Below are 21,497 nucleotides of genomic sequence, written 5' to 3'. Positions count from 1 at the left end.
CTGGGTCGACAGGTTTTATTCCACCCCTTTCCATCCCCATGGCCACCCCAGGCAGGAAGAGACAGGTGTGCTGGAGTCTGGTCACTCTGGGGCCCGGCGTGGGCAGACCCCACCAGATTCACATTCTCTGCGGGCAGGTGTGGACGCCAGAGGACTGGAGCAGGAGGAGCGTGGGAGCGAGCGACCGACCCCTGTCCCTGACCCAGGCCCCCAGGTAACGCTGACTCATCCACCTGACACAGACCTGGGCCGGGCCTAGGAGGCTGATGGTATTTCCAACCAAGACAGAAACACAAAGCGACTGAGGCCAGTGAGGAGGTCACCAGGGCTGGCGGGACGGCACAGAGTAAAAAAGTCTCACACACACACACACACACACACACACGCGCGCGCCACATGGACACCTCCGCACATGGGGACGTGTCAGTAAAAACTCAAGGCCAGCTGTGAGGCCTCACACGACACTCTGCCGGCCACCAGAGCCCTCCAAGTTGGACATGCCAGAGCCCCGGCCCCGGCCAAAGTCAATGAAAATCCCTTCAGAATCTGAGTCCACGGACTCCAGGATCTGGTCCACCAGGTTCTCCGGGCTGGCGTGGGGCAGGGAGCTGCGGGTGGGATCCAAGCCCTGCTCAGGGGGCTGGGTCGTGGGGTAGAGTCTGCTGGGGCAGGGCCCTGAGTGGGGTGCTGGGGAGGACCTGAAGGCCCCGGCAGAGCCCTGGCCGGGCGGGTCGGAGAAGCCCTGGGGCTCGGGGCAGGACGTCATCTCAGACACGGAGTGCCTGCGGATGCTGGGGCCGCCGGCCGCTGCGCCCTCCGCCTCGTGCTCCTGCACGGGGTTCAGCAGCGGCGTGTTGTAGCTCTTGGAGCGCACCACCGGGTTCTTGGCCAGCACGTCCCCCGAGCGGGAGCGGCGGAGGAGGCGCTTCTCTGGGGAGAGACATGGCCACTGTCACACCAGAGGCTACCTGTGTCCCCGCCTACCTCGGCACCTGCTGCTCGCTGCACACTGGGTCCTCGTGCAGGGGCAGCTGCGGGGAAGGCCCAGCCCACGCTGATCCCAGGCCCGGCCCAGCAGATCCTGCCACCACAAGCTCTGACACTAGCTCAGGTTCTGGTCTCTCTTCTCCAGCCTAGGCCCAGCCTGGACACACAGGACCTCAAGTCAAATGCCTGGGTTTGAACCTGCACCCTGCCAGCAACCTGTGTTTGACCCTAGGTAAGTTACCTAACCCCTGTGCCTCAGTTTCTCCACTTGTGGAAGCGTATGGACTTTGGCACCTGCTGGACGTCTACACTTCCCTAGGCAGGTACAGCCCCTGCCCCACTGGAGCTGATGTCCAAGGGGATGAAGCGGGGGGGGCGGCAAGAAGTCCACGCAGGCGAGCCATGGGGTCAGGTTGTGGGGCTATGATGGGGGCAGATGGGGGCAGATGGGGACAGGCCCTCCATGTAAGGTCAAGGCGGGGATTCCATCCTGGGGATGCAGGGAGCCTGTGGTCAGGCAGTTGTAAATGGGCCTCACTGGCCGCAGCATGGAGAATAATAGACTGTGGGGGCCGAGGGCAGACATGGGGACTCGGGGAGGAGGCCCCTTGGGTCATCTGGGCAGGAGGCAGTGGCACTGGTGGCTGAGGCTGGTGACGGGGCAGGGTTCGGGCTTTCATTTGGGACCCTGCAGTCCAAAGAGTGGCCACCAGGTGGCAGGCGACACACATGAGCGGCTCAGGAGCCTTTCCCGGACCAGGGGAAGAAGGTCCCATCAGGCACGGGCTGAGGTCCTGCCACCCAGGGCTACACCGAGCCTGAGTGGCTCAAAGTTCTCCAGTGGCCAGGGCACCACCTGAGCTGAGACACACCGGTAGGCAGGTTTTACACCAGCAGGTGGGGGTGGGGAGCCCCTCTGGATGAGGAGGGCGTAGTCCCAAGTGGGCCTTGCCCCAGCTCTGTTCCCTCTGCCTGGGATGCTCCCAGCCTCCAGCTAATGGTGGGACACAGAGGGGACTCACTGGTCGGCCTCCCCGGCTGGAGGGGAGGGGCGTGGCCTCGGGCTAGTGCACAGCAGGTACTCAGAGGACACTGCTGCAGGATCGCAGAGGCTCTCCGTCAAGGGAGCAACGTGGCCAGCTGTGCTGGACGCACCAGGTAGCCCCGGGACGCCGCCCACCCCCAGACCTCGTCCCTCCCAGCCTCAGTTCCCTAACTGAGCCAGAAGTCCTCAGGCTTCAGCATGTGCATGTTCTGAGCACTCCGCCTGACCCATTTCTGACTTTCAAGACTGTCCATGAATGTGGCCTCCTGGGGAACGCAGAGCCCTAGTGGGACTCTCCAAGGTGTGGCCACATTACTGCTCACGGTGTTAGTCCACCATCACGGATCCCCAGGTCCAGGCCGGCACATGGCAGGCTGGGGGCTGCTGCCCGGCTGAGAACCAGTCTGGAGTCAGATCCTGGTTCCGTCATGGGGCCTCGGCTTGCCCATCTATTCACAATGGACAGGGCCCATGGTCACCCCTAACCCAGCCCAAGGCCCAGGCAGACCCCTACCCAGGATGCAGGAATGGGTGAAGGGCCCCTCGCTGGAGTGGAGGCCGTAGGTGCCCAGGTATGGCGACACCACCTTCTGAACCAGCATCTCCAGGCGCAGGTAGTCCTCGGTCACGCCCCTGGACTCATGTACCCCCTGCAGGAGAGTGGGGTGGGGGGTAGGGGGGGTCATGCACCTGAGCTTGGTGGCCCCAGGCTCTCAACCGTATGTCCCACCCACCAGAGAGCCTGTCCTCTGCCTCCCACCTCCCATTCCCATGGGCTCTCTGTCCCCATGGCAGGGCCCACAGTGGTCTCCCAGCCCCTCTCAGAGCACGTGGCCTGAGTCACACTGCTGCTCACAGCAGCATCATGACCTGGGAGACCACGGTGTGCCCTGGAAAAAGGCTGTAGCCAGATGAGATGGGCGTTCTGCACCTTCCACCCCTCGGAGGGGCCCCGTACTCAAGAGTCCTAGAGGCTTTGGACAGTCTCTCCAGAGACACTGGCTGACCCCACCCAGGGAGGGCCAAGATGCTCACCTGGGGCTCCCTGCCCCACGGGGCCAGGTGCAGGCCCCATCCATCAGACACCTCCTCACAAGCCCCTCTCTTCTTCCCATCCCTGGCTCAGGCCACCTCCCCTCATCTGGAGCTCTGAAGAGCTCACCGCTACCTCCAGGCGTATTCGAGCCACAACCTGGGAGATGAGGCTGCTCACCCAGCTGTGTGCTGAGCGGGGACAAAAGCTCTGTGACCCCAGCACCCCACACAGAGGGCTGGGAGAAAGCTGACATATAACGAGTGCTTGCCCTCATTAAATGAGTGAATGAATGAATGAGTGAATCCATGAATAATGGAAGACAGCAGGCCTCAAGGGGCTGTCAGGTGGTTCAGGCACAAGATACACGGGGGTAGAATTATTTTTTTCTTGAGACATAGTCTCACTGTGTTGCTAAGTTGGACTGCAGTGGTGTGATCTCACCTCACTACAACCTCTGCCTCCCAGGTTCAAGCAATTCTCCTGCCTCAGCCTCCCGAGTAGCCGGAATTACAGGCATGCACCACCACGCCCAGCTAATTTTTGTATTTTTTTTTTTTCTTTTTTTTGAGACAGAGTCTCGCTGTGTCGCCCAGGCTGGGGTGCAGTGGCGCGATCTCGGCTCACTGCAAGCTCCACCTCCTGGGTTCACGCCATTCTCCTGCCTCAGCCTCCCGAGTAGCTGGGACTACAGGCGCCCGCCACCACGCCCGGCTAGTTTTTTTGTATTTTTAGTAGAGACGGGGTTTCACCATGTTAGCCAGGGATGGTCTCGATCTCCTGACCTCGTGATCCACCCGCCTCGGCCTCTCAAAGTGCTGGGATTACAGGCTTGAGCCACCGCGCCCGGCTGATTTTTGTATTTTTAGTAGAGACAGGGTTTCGCCATGTTGGCCAGGACGGTCTTGATCTCCTGACCTTGTGATCTGCCCTCCTTGGCCTCCCAAAGTGCTGGGAGTGTCCCCACAAACCCTAATTTTAAAAGATCTTCACGGGAATTCAGAACGATAAAGAGGGCTTTGCACCTGCGAGACCTGGGGTGTGGCTGGGCTCCTGCCCTTGTTAGCTCCCAGCAAGCAGGACTTGAGTCTCCTACCTGTAAAATGGGGTGGCCGGCAGTGCCTGTGCGGTCCTGCAACAGCGCTATGAGCTGGCCAATCGCGAAGTGTGGTGCCTGGGAAGGGCAGTGTGCAGAAACCCCCGGCTTGCGGTGGATGCCACTGGGGGCCCCACTCCTTTCTGGGGCAGGTACCCTCTCCCCACCTGCTGTGAGGGGGGCTAACAGCTCTCAGAATGTCTTCCCCAGAGCTGACCCACTGACGAAAGACCTCTGGACAGAAATGACTGGGCCACTGTGCGTGCGTGTGCATCCGCGCATGTGTGTAGTAAGTGCACATGCACGTGTAGTGTGTGCAAGCATGCATGTGTATAGTATGTGCATGTGCATGTGTGTGTTGGAGGTGGCTACAACCCCAGGCTGGCCGACGCAGGGTGTAAAGGCGCAGCCTTGTGCCTAGGAGGAACAGGTCTGCGGCTTGAGCTCTCCTGAACCCATAGCTCCAACCGGCTGCTCCCTGGTCCCAGGTCCTGACAGGCTTCTCCTCTGATCGGACCCTTCCTTAAATCTCGTGCCCCTCAATCCTCGTCTCATGCTCTGCCTGTGGGCACCTGAGCCCAATTACTGCCCTATGGTCCCCATGCCCGACGCTGTGCCCACTGCACCCACCTGCAGCACCAGCAGCATCTGCACGATGGCAGGGGGCACGCGGGCATGGGCCCGGGCCAGCGCATCCTCTAGCTTCACACTGAGGGTGATGGCGTTCCGGAAGTGCAGCAGGGCCAGCTGGCGCACCGACGGCTCCTTGCCCTGTGGAGGGAAGGCACCCCACCCCACCAGCTGCGGTCACAGGCGTCCTCATCTCCCCTCTCCCGGCCCTGGGACCCCAAAGGGGGAAAAGACCTGCTGACCCTTAGGCCCCTCCACCCGTTCTCCTCAGATGACCCTGTCCCAAGGATAGAGTGTCCCTTCAGTTTCCTCTGGCAGTGAAAGGGTTACTGTCACAGAGCCCCCTACTCTGTGCCTCGTTGCTGCTGCTGGGGGACTCACGGGGAGGGAGGTGTCCATATCTGCAGCTTGAGCAGGTGGAAACAGGCTCCAAGCAACTCAGAAAGCCCAAGGAGAGCAGCACAGAGCAGAGCAGGTGTGTGCGCCCCCCAGCCCGGCAGCCCCCCCCTCTGTAGAGTGAGGCCAGGGTGGGCACGGCAGGGGCACTGGGCTTCCCTCCCCAGGGCTGGGCCGCCCACCTGCACCGGGTAGAAGATGGCCTGCAGCATGGGCAGCACGTCACTGAAGAAGAAGTCCCAGGTCTCTGCCAGCGAGTCCAGCAGCTTCTGTCCTGTGGGCAGGGGGGCCGTCACCACTGGGCCTGGCTGGCTCTGGCAGATGCCTCCACTCACCCAGGATGGGTTGTCGGAGGATGCGGGAGTGGAGGGCCTGGGCTCAGGCCCCTGGAGGCACCTGCCCAAGGTCGACATCCAGCTCCACAGCTCAGCTGTTCTGTGGCCCTGGGCCCACTGCTTAACCTCTGTCTTCCATTTATAAAATGGGGCTAAGGGATCCGCCTCCCAGAGCTGAGGGCATGAAATGAGAACAGGGAACTTGGCTCAGGGTCTGCTCCTGGCAGATGACAGCTACCAATTCCCAGGCCTTTGTCACATACCAGACCCACACAAGTGAGAGCCACAGAGGTATACATCTGGCACAGGTGAGACCCACACAGGTACACCCGGCACAGGTGAGACCCGCATAGGGGAGACCTGCACAGGCAAGACCCACACAGGTACAACCAGCACAGGTGAGACCCACACAGGTGTGATTGGCACAGAGGTTTCAGCTCACATCCTAGTCTCATCAGATCCTCCTAATAACCCAGTTAAGCAGTTGATCTCACCTACCCACCGACCTCCTCCCTCCTGCCCCCACACTGCCTGCCCCTCCAGCAAACATTTACAGAACACCTACTCTGTGTTAGCCCTGATACTGGGCACTGGGGACCCAGCTGAGCCCCAAACAGCCACTGATCCATCACATGGTAGGGAAGTGGGACACTGAGCAGGATCATAAGGGCAGTGGCTAGCAGTGACTGACCCCCACCAAGCAGACAGAGGCTGAGCCTCCGAGGAAAGGGTGCACCACAGTCAGTCGCCCGGAGGACCCAGGGCCAGGCCAGCTCAGGCTGCCTGTGGTCAGGTCTGGGGAGCCACGGAGACCACTTCCAATAGCAGCACCAAGTCCAAGGGAGGAGAGGGTGCAGAGGGTCAGGCAGGGAGGGCTTCCTGGAGGAGGGGCGATCCAAGCTGGGCTTGCCAGACTTAGTGGTATGGGGACACATCTTGACAGGTGAGCCTCTGAAGCAGATACATAGGTAGCAGACATCGGGACCAGCTCTGCAGGATTTCTGCTGGCCCTGGGAGGAACGGTGCCATTCACTGGGTGAGTGACCCTTGTGGGATGGGGACAGCCACCCAAGCTGGCTCTGAGCTCTGGTGGGAAGGGCAATGTGTAGGACCCTTAGCCTTTCTGCCCGGACTGAGCGGCGCTAGGATGAGGGCTGCTGGGTCCAGGGATGCACAGTCCAAGGGCGTGTCCCCAAGGCCTCTGCAGTCCACCGGAAGCCAGACGAGCAACTGGCGAGAGAGATCTTGGTGTGGCCGCCTCTGAGTGAAGAGAAAAGCGTCGCCGGCTGTGTCTCAGGCTGCAGCCCCGGCCAGCACTGCTTTGAAGTTTCCATGGGAACGTGGAGGCTGAACAGGGATCTTTGCCTCTTTTCCGCACTCTCTGGGCCCTGCCCCTACTCCTGGAAGCCCCCAGGTTCATGTAGGTTCGAGGGCACTAGGAGTGGGACCCAGCCAGGAGCAGCCCCGGGGGCTGGGGGCGAGCTGTACTGGTCCCCATCTTCGGCTCCCGGCCTGGTGGCCAGCCCTCTGCCCTCCCGGGTAGCCCACGCCTGGCTCCGAGGGCGACGGGGGCCAGCAGGAATGCCCCGGACAGGCGGATGCTCACCGCCCCGCCAAACCGTGCCCGCACACAAAGTCCCTTCAGTTCCCCTCTGCCGCGGCAGGAAGAAAGGCGGCTCAGTTCCCAGGCCAGCCAGGGGGTGGCTCTGGGCACCGGCCAGGCCCGCGTTCTGCTGAGCGCAGGCTGTTCTCCAGCCCACGGGGCGGAAATACTGCGGAAAGCAGACGTTGTAAAACAGAATCCAGGCCCCAGCTGGAGCCACACGGTGACAAGAGGCCAGGAAGGGCAGCCTCGTGGCTGGTGGGGCTCCTCTGTGGGGCAGTAGGGTTAGTCAGAGGCAGGCACGGGGCGACCCCAGGAAGTTCCTCCAGGCGGACTCAGTGGCATCCTCTATGAAAGGGGTGTGATACACGTCCCCACGTGGGCAGGTGGAAAGTGGAGATTAAACAGCACTGGGCATTTGCTGCCGGCAGGACGGGGCCGGGGTGCGCGCGCCGTGCCTTGACTCCAGCCCAACAGTAGCAGGGGCTGATGCAGGCGAGCGGCCCCGCAGTAGCTCCACGCTGGCTCCCACCCTGCGGTTCTCACTGTGGGCGCAGGCCGGGGTCTTTCCTTTGTCTGAGTGCTGAGGGCCCTGTGCAGGCCCTGGAAATGAACAACCCTGTCTCAGTCCCTGTCGGGAGACCCAGGAACAGGAAGGAGCACAGGGCAGTGTGAAAAACTATGCGCTGGGTGGACCAGGTCAAGGGCGTCTGGCGTGGGGACGGCCAAGGCACAGGCATGGAGGCAAGTGTGTAAAGCAGCACAGATGGATAACGTGACCCACACTGGGTTTGGATTCCCTGGTGGACGAGTGACGGCAGATCCCAGGGCCCGGCAGAGGACCAGGAGCTCCTGCCCAGAGGTCCCAAGTTTCAGGTTGCCAAGCAGTTGCCCGGCTGCAGCTGGAGCCGATTCCCTTAAGCCACACAGAGGCCATCGAACAACCACCCCGGCCGCGGTCCAGCCTTCCTCCCCTTCCTAGGGAGGGAGCCCTCCACCTCAAGGCCGCTCCTCCAGGCTCTCTGCTTCCAGGACCCGCTCTGCCCAGGCGCTGAAGTCCAAGGCCTCCCTGGAGGCAGAGAAGGGGCAGGGGGCAAGGTCCTGGGTCTGCCCCACAGGAGGCCATCACCACCCTCCGGCAGAGTTGCAGGCTCTGTAGGGACAGCTCCCACTGGAACTCAAGCAGGGGTCGAGGGCAGGAAGGGGGATGCCCCTGAGGCCACCCATCAGGGTGTGGACTTGGCTATGCCCCCATTGCATGGGGCCGAAAGGGACCAGACATTCCCCTGAACAGACCACACTTTGAGGCCCTACTCAAGGGCCACTGCCTCCATGCAGCCCTCTGACTGTCAAGGTAGAATGAACCCTTTCTTCTCCAGGACACTCCTTCACATTGACATTCATCACACTGGACCGTCACCCTCTGGTCCGTGTCTGTGTCCCCAATTGGGCTGTGAGTCCCTGCAGGGCAGGGCCAGGGTCTCCTCCATCTCTGGGGCCCCAGAGGTCACCTGGGCCTGACATGGAGAGAACACTCAAGTGGACAGAGACTGTTCAAACCCACATTGCTAAGACAGGGGTGCTGAGGCCGGAGAGGAAACCCTGTGTCTGCAACTTCGTGGGAACTGCAGGCCAGGGCCTTGGACTCCCAGCTTAGAGCCCAGTGCCTGTCCCTGAGGCCTGGGGAGACCAGGCAGGGTTGGCGAGGTGGTAGAGGATGCTGGGCCCCTAGGTGGGGCCTCTCAGGGCTGCCCTCTGCCCCTTCTGCTGGGCAGGCACCACTGCTGGGAGGCTGCTCCGGACAAAGCTCCACTCAAGCCACACAAAACTCCCTTCTCCGAGAGCCCCAGCTCCCCTGGGCCAGACCTGGTGGGAGGCACAGGCACTACTGGAATGTGCCACATCAGGCAAGGGGCGTGGGCGGGCATCTTCCTCAGGTGCCAAATGCTCACAGCTCTGTCCTGCCAGCCTAGATGCTGCCTCCTCCAGGAAGCCTTCCCAGAACCCCCGTGTCTCCCCCACGGTCTGATGGTTCTCATAGCCTCTCTTCGTGTTCCTGTCTTGGCTGGACCCACCCAACATGTGCATTGGAGGTGAGGAAGGACCATGACATGCAGCTCCAAGGTCCCCTGAACATGCCAGGCCTCTGGGCCTGTGTCCTCCTCTGTGGAGCGGGCTAATAACTCTTTTTCCCAGGGTCAGAGGGAGGCCTGGAGGAGGAGCCTGGGGCAGTAGAGTGAAGAGTATGGGTTTGGGAGCCGGTGGCCTGCTTGGCACCCTGGCTTTGCCACGGAGCAGCTGTGTAGCCTGGGAGGGACACCGTGCCTCACTTTCCCCATGTTCAGTGCTAACAATGGTGGCTTCTTCACAGGGTTGTGGAAATCAAATGAGTTAGTAGATGTGAAACACTCGGGACAGTCTAGCAGGGAGGGACGCAGACGCCCGGTGCCCGGTGCACAGGTGCTCAACACACAGGTACAGCGCAGGCCCGATCCCAGCACAGGGCCGGGTGCTCAGCACGGCCTGAGCAAAGCAGCATCCGTGGGAACTGAGTGGCCCCCGTCAGCTGACCCCGCTCCCAGGGCAGCTCGCTCCTGCAAGGTTGCACACGCTTCTGCTGCTGCCCGAGGCTCTCGGCCACAGGGAGCCCATCCTGCACAGTGAAACCAGCGGGGACCTCGTCCTCTGCCATGAGAAGGGTAAAGGGTGTGTGCCCTAAAGTAAGGCAGACCTGGGTTCGAGTCCCGCCTCCGCCCCGATGTGCACGGTAGCTGTAGGCAAATCACCTCTCATCACTGTGCTCTCCCACTCAGGAATAAGAACCTGAAGGTCCCCGTGGGTGGCTGGGAGCCTCGACAGAGAAAACTCAGCTGAGCCCTGGACCCTGTCCCCTCCTCTGTGAGTATCGGCGACCTCAGCCCTAACCCACTTCTCCTCTGACTGCAAAGACCGGGACAGGGGTTCTTCCAGGCTGCGTGAACAGAACTCACTAGGCCCGGAAAGCCCCGTGGGCAGGGAGGGGAAGCAGGGCCTTTCCCCGACGTCTCGTAGCCCTCCTCCGCTCCAGCAAGTTCGGAGGGGCAGAGCCTCTCCCAGGGTCCCCTCTGGGTAGGGATCTCGGCCCTGCTGCCCCAAGGCTGTATGTGGTCCTTCACAAGTCCTCCGGACCAGAGAGCCACACCTCGCACCGAGAGGCCCCAGCGTGAGGCCCCGCAGCCAGCCAGCACCCAGCACGGTCCAGAGTGGCCGCCATGGGGCCCACACTCACCCTCGTAGAAGCGGATCTTGTCCCGAAGGATCACCATGCCTTTTGTCAGCAGCTGATTCTGAAGGTAAACACAGAGGGGGTGTCACCGCCCTTGTGGATGCCTTGGGGTGTCCTGGCCAGCAGGGCCCCCGAGAGTCCATCCACCAGGGAGCAGCTGAGGCTTAAAGGGGGAGGAGACTCACCGAGGCCCCACAGTCCACCTGCTGCAGGGCCTGAGCATCGGTTCTCTCAGGGGGCAACTGACCCAACCCTGGGTTGTCACGAGACAGGGGGTGGTCACACGGACATCCCGAGAAATGGGCAGGGCCTACAGCCCCTTGCACTGGGCTCAGCTGGGCAGGCAGAAGCCTGGCATGTCCCACAGTGACGAAAGGACTTTGCAAGGACTTTGCAGCAAGAGGGGGCTCTCATTACCAAAGGCGGGGCCTGTCAGCTGCCACCCTACCTCAGGGACCCTGCACGAATTGCCTGAGGTCGCTTGGCTGAGAAGCATGCTGTGTGGTCTCAGCAATCCAAGTGTCTGCCAACGAAAGAATGGACCACAAAATGTGGCCCATCCACACAAAGAAATGAAGCACTGACTTGCGCTCCAATGAGAAAGAACCTGATGCTGACAAAAAGAGTCCAGACAAAAGACTCCACACGCTCGTGTGATGCCACTGATACGAAATGTACAGAATTGGCCGGGCGCGGTGGCTTACGCCTGTAATCCCAGCACTTTGGGAGGCTGAGGCGGGAAGGTCACCTGAGGTCGGGAGTTCGAGACCAGCCTGACCAACATGGAGAAACCTCATCCCTACTAAAAATACAAAATTAGCCAGGCGTGGTGGCACATGCCTATAATCCCAGCTACTCAGGAGGCTGAGGCAGGAAAATCGCTTGAACCTGGGAGGCGGAGGTTGCGGTGAGCAGAGATCATACCACTACACTCCAGCCTGGGCAACAAGAGCAAAACTCTGTCTCAAAAAAAAAAAAAAAAAAGAAAAAAAAGAAATGTACAGAATCGGCAAATCCAGAGACACATGGTTGCCTCATACTGGGGAGGGCTTGGCGGGGGGAGGGATTACCAATGGGTACAGGGTTTCTTTTTGGCGTGATGAAAAACTCCCAGAATTAGATGGGGTGAGGTTGTATACTTTTGTGAATATACTAAAAACTCACTGGGTGCAGTGGCTTACACCTGTAATCCCAGCACTTTGTGAGGCTAGGACAGGAGGATCGCTTGAGCCCAGGAGTTCAAGACCAGACTCTGGACAACAGAGCAAGACCCCATCTCTACAAAAAATTAAAAAATTAGCCAGGTGGCGTGTGCCTGTGGTCCCAGATACTCAGGAGGCTGAAATGGGAGGATCTCTTGAGCCTGGGAGGTTGAGGCTGCAGTGAGCCATCATCACACCACTGTACTGCAGCCTGTGCAACAGAGTGAGACCCTGTCTCAAAACACACACGTAAAAACCATTAAACTGTACACTTTAAAAGGGTGAATCGTATGGCATGTGAATTATACCTCAATAAAGCTGTTAAATAACAATTTTTTTTTAAACCCCTAAAACAACATGATGCGAGGGACCACGGGTTCATCCTCAACTCTACTCACTTGGCAAGGTTGGTGCCTCGTTCCCAGCCTGCATGAGACGCCCCTGCGCTGAGCAGGGCCCTGGGCACTGCAGCAGCCCTGGAAGCTACAGGGGCACCAGGCCAGGCCTCGCTGGCTGCCCTCCCTCCCTGTGTGACCTCAGGCAGGTCGTTTCACCTCTCTAAGCGGCAAGTTCCACCATATCGCACACGTGTGCATCCTCGGTGCAGGCCTATTGGCCAGAGAAGGTGCAGCAAAGGTGAAATGCTGCAGTACCTGGGACAGACACTGGGTGATGCTGATGGCACAGCCACCATCGCCACTTTGCAGCTCAGTGGGGCCATGCACACCCCAAACCTCTGCGGACATCCCAGGAGTTTGAAGGGAGGGAGAAAATGACAACACTTGGAGTTGATCACGTGCCAGGCACAGCGCTAAGAATTCACCACGTCTTGGCCGGGTGCAATGGCTCTCCTGTAATCCCAGTACTTTGGGAGGCTAAGACGGGCAGATCACCTTGAGGTCAGGAGTTCGAGACCAGCCTAGCCAACATGGTGAAACCGTGTCTCTATAAAAATACAAAAATTAGCCGGGCATGATGGCAGGTAACTGTAATCCCAGCTCCTGGGGAGGCTGAGACAGGGGAATTGCTTGAACCCGGAAGGCAGAGGTTGCAGTGAGCTGAGATTGTGCCACTGCACTCTGGCCTGGACAACAGAGCAAGACTCTGTCTCAACAACAACCACCACCACCAAAAGACAAAAGAACAAAAATTAGCCAGGCGTGGTGGTGGGCGCCTATAATCCCCAGCTACTCAGGAGACTAAGGTGTGAGAATCGCTTGAACCCGGAGGCAGAGGTTGCGGTGAGCTGAGATCATGCCATTGCACTCCAGCCTGGGCGACAGAGGGACACTGTCTCAAAAAAGAATTAGCCTCCTTTTATCATTTAATCTCCACAACAGGCCGGGCACGGTGGCTCAAGCCTGTAATCCCAGCACTTTGGGAGGCCGAGACGGGCGAATCACGAGGTCAGGAGATCAAGACCATCCTGGCTAACACGGTGAAACCCCGTCTCTACTAAAAAAATACAAAAAAAACCTAGCCGGGCGAGGTGGCGGGCGCCTGTAGTCCCAGCTACTCGGGAGGCTGAGGCAGGAGAATGGCGTGAACCCGGGAGGCGGAGCTTGCAGTGAGCTGAGATCCGGCCACTGCACTCCGGCCTGGGCGACAGAGCGAGACTCCGTCTCAAAAAAAAACAAAACAAAACAAACAAAAAATCTCCACAACAATCCACGTGGCTAGATAAGGAAGGAGGCAGGTTCTTGGAACCGCAGGCAGACTGTGGAGGAGCAGGTGCCCCACACCCCCGGGGGCAGCTGAGCCCCTGTGCTTTCTCATGAGGCAGGCCCAGCCCGGCTGGAGCAAGACCCACCTGCAGGTACTCCGTGAAGAAGGACCCCAGCTCCGTCTTCAGCAGCTGCCTGTGGGTGGGAGGGGAGACAAGAGTGAGTCCCAGACCACACGGCACTGGCGTGGGGGACCCAGGGACGGGGGTAGGGCCTCCTGGGCAGCAGGAGACCAGCATGCTTAGCCCAAAAACATGGGGAGTGGACAAGTCCCACCCATCCAGACCGGCAGGGGCTGGGTCGGCCTCACGTCTGGGGCCTCCATGGTCCACGGTGGCAGCTCTTCAACTAGATCCCTGTGCTCATGTCACAGTAGAAGAGGCCAAGGGGCCGGGCGCGGTGGCTCACGCCTGTAATCCCAGCACTTTGGGAGGCCGAGGCGGGCGGATCACGAGGTCAGGAGATCGAGACCATCCTGGCTAACACAGTGAAACCCCGTCTCTACTAAAAATACAAAAACTTAGCCGGGCGAGGTGGCAGGCGCCTGTAGTCCCAACTACTCGGGAGGCTGAGGCAGGAGAATGGCGTGAACCCGGGAGGCGGAGCTTGCAGTGAGCTGAGATCCGGCCACTGCACTCCAGCCTGGGTGACAGAGCGAGACTCCGTCTCAAAAAAAAAAAAAAAGAAACCCATGTGGCGTTCTGTAAAAATGGATACAAGAAAGAGCAACTGGCCAACACAGATAAAAGTGCAGCAAATCAACGAAAACTGATCATGTTCTGAACAGGTAAACACTGCTCAAACTACTATGTTCCCACTATTTTTTATTTATTTTTATTTTTTACAGAGTTTTGCTCTTTTTGCCCAGGCTGGAGTGCAATGGTACGATCTCGGCTCACCACAACCTCTGCCTCCCAGGTTCAAGTGATTCTCCTGCCTCAACCTCCCAAGTAGCTGGGATTACAGGCATGCACCACCATGCATGGCTAATTTTGTATTTTTTAGTACAGACAGGGTTTCTCCATGTTGGCCAGGCTGGTCTCGAACTCCTGACCTCAGGTGATCTGCCTGCCTTGGCCTCCCAAAGTGCTGGGATGACAGGCGTGAGCCACCATGCCTGGCTTATTTTTTATTTATATTTTTGGAGATGGAGTCTCACACTGTCGCCCAGGCTGCAGTACAGTGGTGCAATCTCTGCTCACTGCAACCTCCACCTCCCAGGTTCAAGTGATTCTCCTGCCTCAGCCTCCCCAGTAGCTGCGATTACAGGCACATACCATCACGCCTGGCTAATTTTTGTATTTTTAGTAGAGAAGGGGTTTCACCATATTAGACAGGCTGGTCTTGAACTCCTGACCCGAGGTAATCCACCTGCCTTGGCCTCCCAAAGTGCTGGGATTACAGGCATGAGCCAATGCGCCTGGCCCCAATGTTTTAAATTATAGTGCACTAAATATTAATTTTACTGTACAATCTTTTTCATTTCTTTTTTTTTTTTTTTTTTTTTTGAGACGGAGTCTTGCTCTGTCCCCCAGGCTGGAGTGCAGTGGCCGGATCTCAGCTCACTGCAAGCTCCACCTCCCGGGTTCACGCCATTCTCCTGCCTCAGCCTCCCGAGTAGCTGGGACTACAGGCGCCCGCCACCGCTCCCGGCTAATTTTTGTATTTTTTTAGTAGAGACGGGGTTTCACATGTTAGCCAGGATGGTCTCGATCTCCTGACTTCGTGATCCACCCACCTCGGCCTCCCAAAGTGCTGGGATTACAGGCTTGAGCCACCGCGCCCGGCCTTTCATTTCTTTATATGGTTACAACCAAACATTAAAACATGTTGGTTACGTTTATAACCAATAGTAAAACAGCTTTCAACGTTCTGACAAGTTTCGGCCGGGTGTAGTAGCTCATGCCTGTAATCCCAGCACTTTGGGAGGCCGAGATGAGCAGACCACCTGAGGTCCAGAGTTCGAAACCAGCCTGACCAACATGGTGAAACCCCGTCTCTACTAAAAATGCAAAAATCAGCCGGGCATAGTGGTGTGCGCCTGTAATCCCAGCTACTCAGGAGTCTGAGACAGGAGAATCGCTTGAACTGGGCAGGCGGAGGTTGCAGTGAGCCAGGACCGCATCACTGCACTCCAACCTGGGTGACAGAGCGAGTCTCCGTCTCAAAAAAAAAAAAAAGTTTGTAAAGATTATGGAACAATTGTCATTTTCCCCGTGGTTTACTAAGATCACACAGTTTCAACGTGTAGTCATTTTGGGAGCCCTGCACTGTGGTTCAAAGAGAGGACTGGCTGAAGTTTTCAAAAGCAACGTGCTGGGGAAAAAAGCCCAAATAAGGCTTGCTTCCTGCAAGCTGCCTACCCTTTTCACTGTGCCCCTGGCCACCAGGAGTCGGAGGGTGACAAAGTCTACTGTTCCTGCTCCGGTCAGCTCTCTTAACCCTGGATCTGTGGGGGCTAGTGGAGGTACAATAACCATAGCTTCCCCCATACACAGTGAGTGCGTGCTCTAGTCCTCAGAGGCCCTTTTGGGGTGGTTGTACTTTATATTCCTGGAGACGCTGTAAGCTAGACCCCAGTTCAGGGCTGGCTTCCCCGACCATGCCATGGGGTCTGGGATCTGGGAGCTAAGGGAAGCCCAGAGAGGTTGCCTGGACTGAGGTAATCAGCACTCAGGTGCTGGGATGGAGGTGGCTCCTGCACCTGGTCATCACCAGAGCTCGGGGCTCGGCGCAGTACTGCAGGTGCATGGAAGCACAGGGCAAAATACTAATGCTCCTGCACAACTCCGTGGGCAGTGCTGAGGCGGGCCAGTCACAGGCCTCTGTTCACAGCCACCTGACAGGTGATGTTAGTGTCCCCATTTTATGGATGGGGAAGCTGAGGTTCAGGCTAACAGAGCAGCTGAGTGGTGCCAGCCCTGGAGTCTGGCCCTGTGCCTGCCAGCAGCTTCTCTTGGTAGCAGGACTGGCTTTGAGGCCCAACATCCTCCCTTGCACAACTGTGAAATCAGCGCAGTGGCCTTAACAAGGCCGAGGTTCACCCTGTGATCACAGACAGTGGTGCCCCGAGTGACCCTTGGCAGGCAGCCCCCACCCCAGCAGTCCCCTCAACCTTCTCCCACTGACCCCAGGACCTGTCCTCTGGTCCCCCAAGGACCAAGCTGTGACCTCAGCCTCATGGAGTGATCCCCATGTCCACGCAGCATCTGTCTCAGTTACCGCAGGCATTACTTGCAGGGCCACTTTGGGTGATGCCAGAGAGCAGGGCACCAGGTGAGAAGGGAGGGTCTTCACAGAAGGCACAAAGCTGAGCCCGAGGGTGTCTGCTCAGCAAGTCTGGGCTGGAGGGCAGGCCCCAGGGCTTGCTAGCACGCCATGTGACTCTGGAAGAGACCCTTCCCCTGTCTGGGCCTCTGCACCGTTGTCTGTGGCCTGAGATCCACGTGAACACAGAGCAGGAGGTGAGGCAGGAGACTAGGGTCTGGAGGCAGGGAACCTAAGGCCAATTTACACTGACTTCCTAGAACTAAATCCAAAGGAACAGCCCAGCATTCCATGCCCAAGTAACAAAAGGACCAGAGGCTACTTCCTTTGCAACCCCTCTCATTTCTGCACGGCAGATGAAAAACTGCAAGCACCCCTACCACAACTGGTTGGGCCAAGTCTTCAACTGCATAGGAGTGTAACTTTGTAACCTCAGCTTCTGACTGATCACTTTCCACAACCAATTGGACATTTGCATAGGGTGCTTCACTTCAGCTTCTAATTGGTCGCTTTCCACAACCAATCGGACTGACTGTGGGCCAGTACTTTATTTACATAGGGTGTACACCAAGTAACCAATGGGAAACCTCTAGAGGGTACTTAAACCCCAGAAAATTCTGTAACCAGGTGCTTGAGCTGCTTGCCTGCTTCCACCGTAGGGAGTGTGCTTTCATTTTCAATAAATCTCTGCTTTTGTTGCTTAATTCTTTCCTTGCTTTGTGTGTTTTGTCCAATTCTTTGTTCAAAGCGCCCAGAACCTGGACACCCTCCACCAGTAACAGAGGGTCCCGGGGGTCAACTGGGACCAGGAGCAGCTGGAGCCCAGAAAAGCCCTCCTGGTCCTCTCCCTGCCCGGGATGAGTACGGGCATGAATGCTGACGAAGGAACGAAGGAAGGAATGAATGTCTCCTTCAGGACCACATGGCCCCTCAGCTCAAATCCCAGAGCGGCTCTAACGAAGTCCTACCTGGGGTGGCTCCAACTCACTGGCCACCTCTCGGGCTCCCCTCGCCTCCTCCGACATTTCCTCTCACCCAGCAGCTCACACTGAATGAAGTGAATGAACTGCGTGCACTCCTTTTCTGGGCAGGGGGGAGGGGCACCATGGCTGAGCATCCCCCCATTTGCACTGTGCCCACCAACTCTCCCAGACCCCAGTAAGAGCACAGACACGGCCTCAGATCTGAACTGACCACAGGCTGAGGATGAGTGGCCAGTTCGGGCCCCACTGCCTCTGGCCAGGAATGCTGCTGAAGGCCTCATCCACCTCTCAAGCCTGCAGGTAGTGGGTGCTCACAATGAATGCTAAATGGATGGGCGACTTCCACCTGGCAGCCGCCAGCACCTGGGATCCCCTCATTCCTGACCTGTGAGACCCCTTCCAGGCAGGGGAGAGTTCGTACACCAATTCCAACCATGCAAAAGCCCTATGAGATGGGAACCATGTTCATTACAGAGATGGGGAGACTGAGGCTCTGGGAAGGCACTGATGAAGTCAAAGGCTGGACCAGGGAACCCAAGGTTGGAGCCCTAGTCCTGCAGATGAAAAACAGGCATCCTTTCTACGGGACACCAGAAGAGAGCCTGCCCGGTCTGGGATTGTGGGAAACTTCAAAGTCAAGTAGCTTAAATCTAACCAGCACCTCTGGCCTGCACGTGAGACCTGCTGCTGACAGGCTGCGGGCATGGCCACCTGGCCTGAGCTGAGCTGAGCACGGGATCCCTGACAGTGGGAGGGCACCACACCCTGAGGGGAACCCCAAGCCAGCCCCATCCATGCTAGGAATAGAGGACACCATGCCAGGGAGGGAGAAGTGGGGGTGTGGGTGTCCTCGGATCACAGGAGGGGAGCCCAGGGGATAAAGCTGCAGTAAATCCCAGGACCTAGGGGCTAGCAGGCTACAGAGGGGACAGCCTGGGTGTACCTGGGATGTCAGCCTCAAGAGAGACTGTGGGAAGGGTTTGCAGGGTCAGAAAGCAGAGGCTGGGACACCCCGTCCAGGGGGTTTGCTGCTTCCTGGGAGCAGCTAGGCCAGCAGGACCTGGTGCTGGAGCTGGGCAGGGACAGATCATCTGCGACTTGGCCAGAAGCCAGCAGGAGAGGCCTTGCAGGGAGCAGGTGGCCCGAGCTCCTGTGCTACCCGGAGGACTCAGTTGCACGCTTCTCTTGGTCAAAGGCAGACCAGTATGAGCCACATGGGATGCCGGAAGAGAGGCTGCCCCAGACAGACACCCTGGCTGTATTCTGCAGGGACAGCATAGGCAGCACATAGCAGCCCAGGCCACTAAGCACAGGGGAAATGGACTTCATGGCTGAGCACAACGAGGGCGCCCGGGGCCTCAGACTCTGTCTAAGAGGGTGGGTCAGGGATAATGTCATGCAAAGCCATCAAGATAAAAAGAGGTTTGGGTCCTTAAATCCACAGTCCTCTGGATGGAGAGTGACTTATTCGTTAAGATTTTTTTCTTGTTTTCTCAGCCAGGTGCAGTGGCTCCCGCCTATAATCCCAACACTGAGGCAGGAGGATCGCTTGAGCCCAGGAGTTTGAGACCAGCTTGGGCAACAGAGCAAGAGCTCATCTCTAGAAAAAATAAAAAAAAATTAGCTGGGCTTGGTGCTGGACGCCTTTAGTCCCAGCTACTCAGGAGGCTGAGGTGGTAGGATCACTTGAGCCCATGAGTTGCAGGTGGCAGTGAGCTATGGAGCTATGTTCACGCCACTGCTCTTCGGCCTGGGCAACAGGTCGAGACCTAGTCTCTTAAAAAAAAAAGAAAAATCTTTTTCTTTACCTGTAAAAATGATTATGCAAAGTGTGTCCGTCTCTGTACCTCAGGAGGAAGAAAGGTGATCAAAGGAAGGGATCAAGAAAATAGCTAGACAACTGGACATTATACAAATTAAAACTTTTTGTGTTTCAAAGGACACAGAAAGGAAGTGAAATGACAGCTCACAGAATGGGAGGAAAGATTTGCAAACCAGTATCTAACCGAGTCTGGATCCACAATATATAAAGAACTCCCATAGCTCAATAATACAAGGACAAATAACCCAACTGAAAAATGGGCAAGTGATGGGAACAGACAATTCTCCAAAGAAGAAACCTAAATGGCCAATAAACACCTGAAAAGGTGGTCAACATCATCAGTCATCAGGGAAATGCAAATCAAAACCACAAACAGACACCACTTCTCGGAATGAAAGCCCTGGAAATTAATAAGTGTTGGTGAGGATGTGGACAAACTGAACTCTTCTGCCCTGCTTATACGCTGCTAAGTGGGACAGCGGAATGGTACAGCCACTGTGGGAAAGGCAAGAGTACCTCAAAAAGATAACCACAGAGTTATCAGGGGACCCAGAAATTCCACTGCTAGGTATACGAACCTAAGAGAAATGAGGCCAGGTGCGGCGGCTCAGGCCCGTAACCCCAGCACTTTGGGAGGCTGAGGCGGGCAGATCACTTCAGATCAGGAGTTCAAGGCCAGCCTGGCCAACTCGGTGAAACCCCGTCTCTACTAAAAATATAAAAATTAGCCAGGCATGGTCGTGCACGCCTGTAATTCCAGGTACTCAGGAGGCTGAGGCACAAGAATCGCTTGAACCCGGGAGGCCGAGGTTGCAGTGAGCCCAGATTGCCCCATTGAACTCCAGTCTGGGTGACCGATCAAGGCTCACTCTCAAAAAAAAAAAAAAAAAAAAAGATGAAAACATGCGTTCACACAAATTCTTGCACACAGATGTTCACAGCAGCGTTATTCATCACAGCCAAAAGGTAGAAAGAACCACGTCCATCAGCCAAGGACTGGGTGCGCATACGGCATGCTTTCCATACACACAATGGAATATGACCTGGCACGAAAAGCAGCAAAGCAGGCAGGCCGCATGCAATGGCTCACGCCTGTAATCCCAGCACTTTGGGAGGCCGAGGCGGGTGGATCACCTGAGGTCGGGAGTTCAAGATCAGCCTGACCAACATGGTGAAACCCCGTCTCTACTAAAAATACAAAATTAGCCGGGCGTCGTGGCACATTCCTGTAATCCCAGCTACTCGGGAAGCCGAGGCAGGAGAATCCCTTGAACACGGGAGGCGGAGGTTGCAGTGAGCCGAGATCATGCCATTGCACTCTAGCCTGGGTGACAAAAGTGAAACTCCATCTCAAAAAAAAAAAAAAAAAAATAAATAAATAAATAAAATAGCGAAGCAGTGGTAAAAGCGAAGCAGGGGTACGTGCTCCTCCCTGAGTGGACCTCAAGAGCACTGCACTGAGGGAGAGAAGCCAGGCATGAAGGGCCACCCGCTGTACTTCCATTGATAACGGAATGTCCAGAACAGGCACATCCACAGACAGAAAGCTGTCTGTGGTCGGCCGGGCGCGGTGGCTCACGCCTGTAATCCCAGCACTTTGGGAGGCCGAGGCGGGCGGATCACAAGGTCAGGAGATCGAGACCACCATGAAACCCCGTCTCTACTAAAAATACAAAAAATTAGCCGGGCGCGGTTGTGGGCGCCTGTAGTCCCAGCTACTCGGGAGGCTGAGGCAGGAGAATGGCGTGAACCCGGGAGGCGGAGCTTGCAGTGAGCCGAGATCGCGCCACTGCACTCCAGCCTGGGCTGGGCGACAGAGCGAGACTCCGTCTCAAAAAAAAAAAAAAAAAAAAAAAAAAAAAAAAAAAAAAAAAAAAAAGAAAGCTGTCTGTGGTCACTGCCAGGGTTGGGGAAAGGGTATGAGGAGGGGCTGCTAAAGCTTTCTGGCTGGGGTAATGAAAATCTCCTGGATACCGGGCATGGTGGCTCACACCTGGAATCCCAGCACTTTGGGAGGCCGAGGTGGGTGGACCACCTGAGGTCAGGAGTTCGAGACCAGCCTGGCCAACGTGGTGAAACTCCATCTCTACTAAAAATACAAGGATTGGA

The 21,497-nt window shown here is 57.4% G+C and overlaps 1 protein-coding gene across 8 annotated transcripts in view; it reads right to left on the bottom strand.

Annotated features, from left to right (window-relative positions):
• LOC105464299 (proline rich 5) overlaps positions 1-21,497 on the bottom strand; it is a 68,762-nt gene continuing 47,265 nt past the window's right edge. For all 8 annotated transcript variants that reach the window (XM_071080730.1, XM_011712050.3, XM_011712051.3 and 5 more), the window contains 6 exons: positions 13,403-13,451; positions 10,394-10,451; positions 5,370-5,461; positions 4,792-4,932; positions 2,547-2,682; positions 1-930 (listed from right to left, as the gene is read on the bottom strand). In XM_071080730.1, coding sequence (XP_070936831.1) covers positions 455-930; positions 2,547-2,682; positions 4,792-4,932; positions 5,370-5,461; positions 10,394-10,451; positions 13,403-13,451 — 952 coding nt within the window. In that variant the 3' untranslated portion in view covers positions 1-454. The remainder of the gene's footprint in view (positions 931-2,546; positions 2,683-4,791; positions 4,933-5,369; positions 5,462-10,393; positions 10,452-13,402; positions 13,452-21,497) is intronic.

This window comes from Macaca nemestrina, chromosome 15 (genome assembly GCF_043159975.1).
Source record: "Macaca nemestrina isolate mMacNem1 chromosome 15, mMacNem.hap1, whole genome shotgun sequence".
Classification (NCBI taxonomy): Eukaryota; Metazoa; Chordata; class Mammalia; order Primates; family Cercopithecidae; genus Macaca; species Macaca nemestrina.
Note: the sequence above shows the minus strand (reverse complement) of the source record. Positions and strands in the feature narration are given on the sequence as shown.